This window comes from Rhincodon typus, unplaced genomic scaffold (assembly GCF_021869965.1).
Source record: "Rhincodon typus isolate 14 unplaced genomic scaffold, sRhiTyp1.1 hic_rhity00002115, whole genome shotgun sequence".
Lineage (NCBI taxonomy): Eukaryota > Metazoa > Chordata > Chondrichthyes > Orectolobiformes > Rhincodontidae > Rhincodon > Rhincodon typus.
This window is the reverse complement of record NW_025967753.1, coordinates 70-10,680: the sequence shown is the minus strand read 5'-3', so window position 1 is coordinate 10,680 and position 10,611 is coordinate 70. Positions and strand designations below refer to the sequence as shown.

The window sequence follows — 10,611 nt, the reverse complement described above, 5'->3', positions numbered from 1 at the left end:
TTTCAATTTTCCTAAATCTCCGTTGATTTCAATTTTCCTAAATCTCCTCGACGCCATGAATGCTGCCTTGATGTCAAAGGCAGTTATTCTTGCCTCACATCTCGAATTAAGCTCTTTTGTCTGTGTTTTGACCAAGACTGCAATGAGGTCAGCAGCTAAGTGGCCCTGGAACTCAAACTGATCATCAATGAGCAGGTGTTATTCCTTTGCTGCTTGATAGCACTTTTGATGACCTGTTCCATCACTTTGATGGTCTAAAGTTGACTGAGGGCAGTAATTGCCTGAGTTAGATTTGTCCTGGCTATGGTGCAAGAACATACCTGGGCAATTTTCCACTTTGTCAGGTAGATGTAAGGGTTTTATCTGTGCTAGAACAGTTTGGTTTTGGACATGGTTTGTTTTGGAGCACAGTTCTTATGTGCTATTTCCAGAATGTTGTCAGGGTCTGTAGCTTTTGCCACATCCAATGACTTCAGCTGTTTCTTAATATCATGTGGAGTGAATTGAATTCATTGAAGATTGTGGAATAGAATGTCAGTTTGACTGGGCAGTTAGAAAGGCCTAGGGACCAGTACCTGAGTTCACGGATTAGTGAAAGATTGAAGTGCACGATTTGTGCAATCCAGAGCCCAGGACTGGAGAGTGGCCACACGAGAGAGCAGTAGCTGAACTGGGGAGCAGAGAGAAAGGAGGGCAAATACCCATGGCACACTTTCAAAATCAAGCCACTGAGCAATCATAAAATACAAATGGACACAAGCTATTATTGTTACGGATCAGGGAAGGAATGTTTTGGAGCATATTGGACTGAACTGTACAGTGATCTGTGAAAGCCACATCTTGAGCTGCATGTATAATTTCACATTCAGAAGTACCGTGGGCTGTTTTAAATTGAGCTTTGTTGAAGAATTTGCAAGAAAATCTAATGTTTGACCTTGAAAGATATGTGAGAAACCTTGAGCGTTTACAAGGTATTAAATGATGTAGAAGAATTCCTAAGTCTCTGCAGTATTTTTGGATAATGCAAAATAAGCAGATATGGAAATAATCAAAAACAAATAATTCAAATAAATACACTCGGCTGACAAGTCATCTGACCTGATGGGGTTCATCCAAACATTATAAAAGAAGCAGTTGGAGATAATGACAGATGCATCCATTTTAACTTCCTTGAACTCCCTTTATACTGGAAAAGTCCCATCATATTGCAAAATAATGAACGTAACTATGCTATTCGTGAAAAAGAGAAGACAGAAATGTAATGCAACCCAAGATCTCTCATAGGGGAAATGCTAAAATCTATCATTAAGGAGTTTATAGCATGGCCCTTAAACAAAATTTAAAAATGCAATTAAGCTGAGTCAGTATCATCTTGTTAAAGGGAAATCATGTTTGAATAATTTATTTGGGTCCTTTTGAGGAAAAAAGACAAGTGACATGGACAAAGCAGAACCTGTAGATCTGGTGTACTTGAATTTTCAAAAAGAGTTTGAAGAAGTGCCACATTGTAATATGCAGAATAAGAACACATGGTGTAAGGGCGTAACACTATCATGGACAGAGGAGCAGTAAGAAGGGATAAATGGATCATTTTCACATTGGCGAGCCGTCTCCAGTTGTGTGCTTATTTGTATGCCTAATTTATATAAATTACTTGGGGGAAAAGAGACCAAATATATGCTTGGTAAATTTACTGATTACATGAAGATAGGTAGAAAAGTAAGTTATGTAGAGGATGTTAAAAGTTTACAAATGAATTTAGTTTGGCTAAGTATATTGGCAGATGGAGTATAATGAGGCAAAATGTGGACTTGCCCATCTTTGGCAGCAAGATAGAAAAGCAGTATATTTAACCGGAGAAAGACTGCAAAACTCTGATACAGAGGGATCTGGTTTCCTGTTACGCAAAATGGTAGAATGCAAGTAGTGATTTGGAAGGCATATGGATTGTTAGTATTAATTAGAAGAGAAATAGAACATTAAAAGTGGGGATGTTATGCTAAACTGTACAGGGTGTTGATGAGACCAGATCTGGAGTACTGTGCAATATAATGGCATTAGAAGCAGTTCAAAAAAAGGTTTTTAATCGATGCAGGACTTGCCTTATGAGGAGAAGTTGGATCTGTATCTGTGAGTTCAGAAGAATAAGACATGATCTAATTGAAACCTAAAATCCTGAGGGGACTTGACAAAGTTAATGCTAAAGTTGTCTCCAAAACGAATGACTACAGATTAAAAATTGGGGACCTCCCATCTAAGATGGAGATGAGAATAGTTTTTTTGAGGGTCGGCCATCTGTGGATTCTAGTCCCCATATTGATGGAGGCAGAATGATTGAATGTTTTTAAGGTTGCATTAGTTTCTTGATTGACAAGGGAATCAGTGTATTGCAGGTGGGCAGGAGATTGACGTTCAGGCTGCAATCAGATCAGCCATGATCTAATCAAAAAGCAGGGCAGCCCTTTATCCTTGTAGATAATTAATACTTGGTGGTTAGTACCTGGAATGGTTTTATTGGAGGGTATTGGGGACAGAACACTAGAATCATTAAAAAGGCTGTTAAATGCTATGAGATAACAAGGTGTAGAGCTTGATGGACACAGCAGGCCAAGCAGCATCGGAGGAGCCGGAAGGCTGACGTTTCGGGCCGCCATTGGCCCCCAAAACGGGCTTCTTCCACCTCCCAAATCCCCAACCCTACCCAGGACCTTTCCCACAATGTGCCGCCGCCATTGGCCATGTGGCCACTGACTGAGCACCCACGGATGATGCCTACCACCCTGTTAAATGCTATGTTTGGGCAGATCCTTTGATTTTTACAAAGGAATAGGCTTAAGAACAGGAGCAGGCAGTTCAGTCTCTCAAGCCTGCTGCACCATTCAATACAATTGTGGCTGAACTCATCTTGGTCTTAACTCTACTTTCCGGCCGACTCTCCATATTCCTTCAACCCGTTACTAATTAAAAATCTGTCTATCTGCTCAAATTTACTTAACTGCCCAGACATCCACCATACACTAGGGTAATGAATTGCACAGATTCACAACCTTTTGAGAGAAACAATTTCTCCTCATTGTTTTAAATCTGCTACCTGTTACCTTGAAACTAAGAGCTCTCATGCTAGATTGCTCCTCAAGAGGAAAAATCCTCTCTACATCAACTTTGTCAAAGTCCTTTGGCATCTTATAAACCTTAAGTAAATCTCCTGTCATTTTTCTAAGCTTTAGAAAGTATAAATCTAAATTGTTCAATGTCTCTTCATAAGACAAAGCCCACTGGTGTTAATCTAGTGAACCTCCACTGAACTGACCCCAATGCAATTACATCCTTCCTGAAGTAAGGGGGCTAAAGCTATACGCAGTCCTCTAGATACGGTCTCACTAATGTCTTGTACAGCTGTAGCAACACTTCCCTATTCTATTCCTTTAGCAATAAATGTTAAACTTCTATTAGGTTTTCTTATTGCCTGCTGTACCTGCATGCTAGTTTTCTGTGACGCATGCACAAGAACGCCAAGATTCTTCTGCACAAAGCACTCTGTTTCTCTTCATTTAGGTAATAAGTTGCCTTTCTATTCTTTTGACCAAAATGGATAATCTAACACTTGTCCACATTAAACTCCATCTGCCATAGTTTGGCCCATTCACCTACACTTTCCATATCCATTTACAAATTTCTATTTCTTTATTGCAACGTACTTTCCTACATATTTTAGTGACATCTGCAAATTTGGCTACAGTACCTCCATCCCTTCATCCAAGTTATTAATATGGATTATGTAGCTAGCTTGTGAAAGAATTATCAACTGCAGTTCGATGGTAAAGTTACTATATTCTTCCCCCAGATAATATCATGGTATTTCAATTAAGTAGAAAATAACTAATCATTTAAATGTAGCAATACAAACAATGCAGCAGAATGAAATTTTGTTTAAAATTTGTGTTCAGTTAATGTGAATTAGGCAATGTCAATTATATGGTAATTGTACCACAGATTTCTAATGTTGCAATTTTTTTTATTGTGATTAGCATCACTGCTGAACACTAAGTGTAAATTAAGCCTTTCAGCTCCATATTGACCATGTGGAATATTTCATTGGGCAAAATCTGTTGTGTCGTGATCTCTCCAAAAGGTGCACAACCAAAGATGTATTTCCCTCCCCACCCCTATCTGCCTTTCGTAGGGACCGCTCTCTCCATGACTCCCTTGTCTGCTCCACCCTCCCCACTAACCCCATCAGTCCTGGCACCTTTCCACTCAACCGCAGGAAGTGCTACACTTGCCCCTACACCACCCCCCTCACTTCCATTCAAGGCACCAAAGAAACCTTCCGCATCAGATGGGTTCATCTGCACATCCATCAACGTGGTCTGCTGCATCCGCTGCTCCCAATGTGGCCTCCTCTACATCGGGGAGGCTCGGAGACCATTTTGTAGAGAACCTGCGCTCTGTTCACGACAAATGACAACACCTTCCAGTTGCGAACCATTTCAACTCCCCCTCCCGTTCCCTGAACGACATGGGCCTTCTCCAGTGTCACAGTGACGCCACCCACAAACTGGAGGAGCAGCACCTCCTATTCCGTCTCGGGAGCTGACAGCCCAATGGCCTAAACGTGGATTTTACCGGTTTCAAAATCTCCCCAGCCCCGGCTTCATCCCATGACCAACCCTCCCTTTCATCCCCACCTCCTTGACACAACCTGTCCATCTTCCCTCCCACCTTACTGACCAATCCCCAGCACTCCCTATCACCATCCCACCTACCTTCCCCAGCCCACGCCTCCTCTCTATTTATTTCTGAACTCCCTTCCCCTTCCTCATTTCTGAAGGAGGGTCCTGCCCTGAAACGTCAACTTTCCTGCTCCTCTGCTGCCTGGCCTGCTGTGTTCCTCCAGCTCCACACTGTGTTATCTCTGACTGCAGCATCTGCAGTTCTTGCTATCTCTGAGTTGTTCTTTAGTCCCTTTCAGTACTAGAAAATTTATAAGTCCCTCATTGTACAAGTTATTTCTGGGCTTCTAACAAGTTTTACTGTAAATTAATATGAACATAAAAATACCAGTTAGAATTAACCCTTGTCATCAGATCTGTTAACTTTACAATAACGTAAAGTGCACAATGTACACTTTCAGACCAGTTTCTAAGACATGGAATCATGCAGTAAGGCTTGTGGGACCTTTTTTCAATGGCAGGAGTGAAAATTCTATTTTTAAAGATGGTTGTGTGTTTATTGAGATTACACTTAATTTTTCAATGAAAGGTTAAGTTTCTGGTATTGAAGGGAACAGATGAACAATCAACACCTTTTATGGGACAGGGATCCCTTAACAAATTTTGAACAGTAATGTAATTTATGTAACGAAAGAATTTTTAAATTGGTTCGCTGTGTTTAGTTATTGCCCTGCTAATTCTGTGGTGACTATTTGAGAAATGTATTCACATGACTCAAGTTATAACACAAATGGATAAACACAGGTCGGCACAACATCGAGGGCCGAAGGGCCTGTACTGCGCCGTAATGTTCTATGTTCTATGTTCTAAATATCAATTTTTTTAATTTGTCAGGATGTTCCAGTTATTTGTGCTTTCTTGCATTATAGCGCCCTCTTTCCTGATGTTGTTAACTGCATGCAGACAGACAACCTGGAGCTTAAGAAGCTGGTGTATCTTTATCTAATGAACTATGCCAAGAGTCAGCCTGATATGGCAATTATGGCAGTCAACACCTTCGTTAAGGTATATATTTTGATAAATTGTTTCAGAATTTTTAACAGACTTGTATACAAAGCTTCACTAAATCCGGGCAGCACAGAAGTATAATCAGGATAATGTTTAAATGTAGATCCCAAAAGTAAGTGAACAGTCCATTAACCAATTGCAACACCTAATCTGCAGCTCTCTAAAACAGTACATTTTATCAGCAATCTAACTTAGCACTTTATCTATTAAAATGTACACTGTGTACTTAAACAAAAAGTCTTATTGATGACAAGCTAATATCTTTAATTAACTAAACTTAAAGCTAATTTCTCAGATTGTGCCCCATCCTGGTGGTGGTAGGTGAGGGACTGGGTTGCTTATTGATTCATGATATTTCTGTTCATCTTGTGTTCCAAAACAATCCCAATCATAAAGTGAATTTTTTTTTTCATTATTGCCTGTAAATGTCCTCAAGTGTTAGGGCAGTCCCAACCCAGTTTCCAGTGAGCATTCATCCATACAGTTGTGCACATGATTCAATTAGGTGAACTCTTGTCTCTGAAACAGAAGGTTTTAGGTTATTGTCCAATTACAATACGTTACTGCTTTAAATCATTCTGCATTTTTGCAGCAGTACTACACTGATAGATAAAATGTTAAAATTGTGTGCTTGTTCTGTTGGCTCAAATAAATGCTAAAGATTCAATGGCACAATTTGAAGAACTAGAAGTTCGGAGTAATCAGTCAGCATTTCTCTTTCAACCAGTGCTATTTGAATAAAATTATGCTGTCTAGTAACTGGCAACATCATCCAATCCCCAAGCCTCTAAAACAGTAAATCTGATCAGTAATTTGTGTATTTTTCATCCTATGCATTAAAATGGGCATACCATGTTAAAAAGATGAATACTAATGGTGTACTGATATTCTAAGAAAACTAAGCTGTTTTTCTTTGCTATTGGTAGGATCCTACTGCGTGCAAAAAGTGTGCAACATTTTTCCCTTCGACAGCAGCAACTGCACTTCAAAAGTAAAACACCTGATGTGTGGCTGTTAGGTGTTTAAAAAAATATAATTGTGCGACTCAAGTTCCTCCTTTCTCAAGGTTTCCTATAATTCAGGATGAGTTAGTATCAAAATGGGAAAATCTGCACTACTGTGTTGTTAATGCCTGAGTTATAATCTAAATTATTGGGTTTAGATAAGAAGGAGCTTCATTATGTTTGAGTTCTGCGTATTGTTGCTTGGAATTTGTTGTTACATAGACACTCTTTTAGAGCTGTAAAATATTGAAATTAGAATATGTACTTCAATTGTCGATTCATCCATTTGAAATCCATAAACTTCCTACAGTGTTCAGTATACATTCTTAAATGTATAGTGTCATGCCTTTTCCTGCTTTTTACTGTTAAGAATTCTGGTAAACCACTACAACCCTATATAGCTTACTAGATTGCAGAAATCAAAATGATTGTCTTGATGCTTTATCAAGAAAAATAAATAAAATATAAATATGTTTACATTTTGTAATACTTGATAATTTGGTTAAACTTTTATTCAAGCATTGAAATTAAATATCAGGATAATGTTGTTAGATGTATCGTGTTTATACATTTCTATTAATGGTAATTCTGTCATGTTGTTGAATCTGTCAATCTTATTTTTTTCCAAGTGATCTACAAGTACCTAGTACTTAGTTTCCACATTACGATGTTATAAACAATGATTACACAGAATCATTTACCTCTCAGATCTTGATCTGCAATGTTTCATTTGAGTAGTTATTTAGCATTCCTTGTTTAAGTTGGCTGAGTTAATAAGCTGCCAAATGAAAAAATATGGTAAAGATGCTCATATTCTTGAGGTTCATTATTAGTACTGTTGTGAAAATTGGCCTTTTCCCTAAGGAGTTGATAACTAGCAGGCTGCCTTCTGATTTTTCTCCTTTTGCTGCTACCATTCCAAAAGCAGTATATTATGATGCATACTGTTTCCAAGTGCTAGACAACTTCCACTAATTTGCTGATGATCATTTATGGGTAAGGCATGTATTAAATATGCATGTTTTCAAATTGAATTGTTGGGTCATAGCTGGAAGTAAGGATTCGTGTTACTTTACCTCCTGCATATTCCACTCTAATTAACTAATTCTGCTCATATCTGGGACTTTGTGGTTGTGTGGATGAAAAAGATCGACGATACTATTTACAACTAATCAACTCAGTTCAGTGTTGTGTAAATGTAAAATTTGTCACTCCTCTTAATCTTCATGTATGATATCCCAAAACTCCACATTTTCTGCATAACTGAAATTAAGAATGGATACTCTTCCATTTCTAAAGCTGTGATTGAGTGTGATTTGATGTTAAAATTTCAGGACTGTGAAGATCCCAATCCACTTATTAGAGCGCTGGCAGTGAGAACCATGGGCTGTATCCGTGTAGATAAAATCACTGAGTACTTGTGCGAGCCCTTGCGAAAATGTCTGAAGGATGAAGATCCCTATGTACGAAAGACTGCTGCTGTTTGTGTAGCTAAACTACATGATATCAATGCACAGCTCGTTGAAGATCAGGGATTTCTGGACACTCTCAAGGACTTGATATCGGATTCCAATCCAATGGTAAACAAACTATTAAACCTGCTCCTAACATATCTGTAGACACTAATATAAAACTTCCTACTGATCTGGTAGACATAGAAAATATATTGTGGGATAATCTAACCTGTAGCTGAATTCTGCAATCACCTCTTGGTAAAAGTAGGGAGATCTTTTAATAAAACGAATGTTGCTTTCCTAAAGTCAGAAAACACGGGAAGCACCCAGATAGTCAGACAGGATTTATAAGAAAGGGGGGATTGGTAAGAAAGAGGAAAGTTAATGTTTAAGAGTACAATTCTACTGAAAGATTGTAGTTGTAATCTCAATGTTTTGCTCCTTTTTTTACAGTTACTGTGACAGTTGCAGCATTTATTTTTCCAGATTTCTAGCAGCTGCTGTATGTTATTTTGTAGGTTAATGTGTTTATGTTCATTCTGCTGACCTGGTCATATAATTTGGCAGACTTTTTGCTATGAACATCTTAAACATTTGGATAGTTGCTAACATTTTAAAATATTACAATGTACCTTCTCAACCAAGTAAATTTCCCAAATTTTTCCATGAGGATGACTGTGGAGCCCAGTAATATTTCCAATTTATTAATTCTACAATTTCCTCTCTTGCGCCTTTTCAATGTTACTAGTTAATGAAAATCAACTTTGCTTATTTTGTAAGCTCAGTAGCTGATGTAGCACTGAAGGCACAATGCAATGCAGATCTGATCTAGTGTTAGCAGACTGGAGGTGATTCTTCTGTTTAGTACACCAGAGTTCTCTTTACTGGAAACTTCACCCTTGGCATGATAATGAGGGGAAAATTTTTCTAATTTTAAAAAAAAAAGTTTCTAAATGACAAGTTGGTAGTGCACTTGTTGATAATGTAAAGGATTTGAGTTCAACTTGTGCTTAATGACTTGGAACTTGACCATTAAAATCTAAGTGAATAACTTGGGTGTACTACTGAGGAACTGCTTGCACTCTCAAAAATGAGAGATGCATATGCTGAGGACCTATCAGCTTGTTTAGATGGTTTATTGCACTATTCAAAAAAAAAAAAACAGGCTGTTGTCCTTGTATTCAACCTGACATGCTTCTGTCAAGATTTTACTATTAAAAGCAGCTTAACCGATCCTATTCCTTTGTTGCTTGTGGGATATTTGCAAGTTCAGGTTTGCTGTCATATTTGCCCACTTATCTGGACTACATTCAAAATAAATTAATAATCTTTAAAACAATTGGGGTGTCCAAAGAGGGTGTTAATGCTTTATATTAATGAATGTTTGTTCATTCCCTTGTGCAGAAGGATGATTTTCAAGGGCAATATTTCTACTTGATATCTTGATCAGGTTATATAACAGAAGAATTATAGTATTAGGTTGTAGACATGTTCGCTGAGCCGGTGGGTTTGGTTGCAAACATTTCGTCATCCTGCTCAGTAACATCGTCAGTGCATCTCCAGTGAAGCTACACCGGAGGCACACTGATACCTAGCAGAGTGACAAAACATTTGCAACCAAACCCACCGGCTCAGCGAGCAAGTCTCCAACCTGAGCTACCAATCTTCTCAAACTTTGATTGATAAAGTTTTTAAATAATACTATCAAAATTTATCATCTAACCTTCTTCAGGTCAGTTTGCAAGAAATACCAATGTAGTGAGAAAGCAGCATTTAAACTGTATGAGAGGAAGGTTCTGATTTGTTTGGCAAGTGAACTTGGATTGATAGAAGCATTACCATGGAAAATTAACCAGCAGATGATGATTGACTGTTAACCATCAACCACAAACAGGATGCTGCTGTCAAGCCAAAAAGACTTTCTGCCTATCAACAATTGGTAAATGGTATATGAGTTTCAGCATCCATGTGTCTGCGTGTCCCAAAGACTACAAATAGTGTCGAACGGCAAACCCTTTCGGCTGTTCGAACAGGCAAGGTACTGACAATCAGCTCGTGCTTGGAAAACTCAGTGCAGCGTTGAACATTAGTTGCAATTCTGTGATAGGCAGCATTTGCTGAATAACCATGAGTGTGCAAAGATTTGCACTAACAAATAATTTCGGATTGTCACTCAGGCTTGCTGTGTGGTGCACTTGCACATACTGGAAGCTGCACATGAGACTCTATTCTTTGCAGATAAAAAGATGTACACGCACAGCACCTGTTTCAACTCAGCAAAACAGGTGACACCCATCCTCTAGTTCAGTTTTCAAGGCAATGCCTTGACAGTCCGAGTGAATCTACCTAGTTTAAAATTTGTTGTCGGCTACTGGTGCATTTTCCATGGCAGCCCCTCTACCAATCAGCATC

The 10,611-nt window shown here is 38.6% G+C and overlaps 1 protein-coding gene across 1 annotated transcript in view; it reads left to right on the top strand.

The window, feature by feature from the left end:
* Positions 1–9,437, top strand: part of LOC109920678 (AP-1 complex subunit beta-1-like) — a 19,057-nt gene extending 9,620 nt beyond the window's left edge. Inside the window, exons 4-5 of the mRNA XM_048592966.1 lie at positions 5,603–5,738; positions 8,080–9,437. Of these exons, the coding sequence (XP_048448923.1) occupies positions 5,603–5,738; positions 8,080–8,364 (421 nt within the window). The 3' untranslated portion in view covers positions 8,365–9,437. The remainder of the gene's footprint in view (positions 1–5,602; positions 5,739–8,079) is intronic.
* The last annotated feature ends 1,174 nt before the right edge of the window (positions 9,438–10,611 follow it).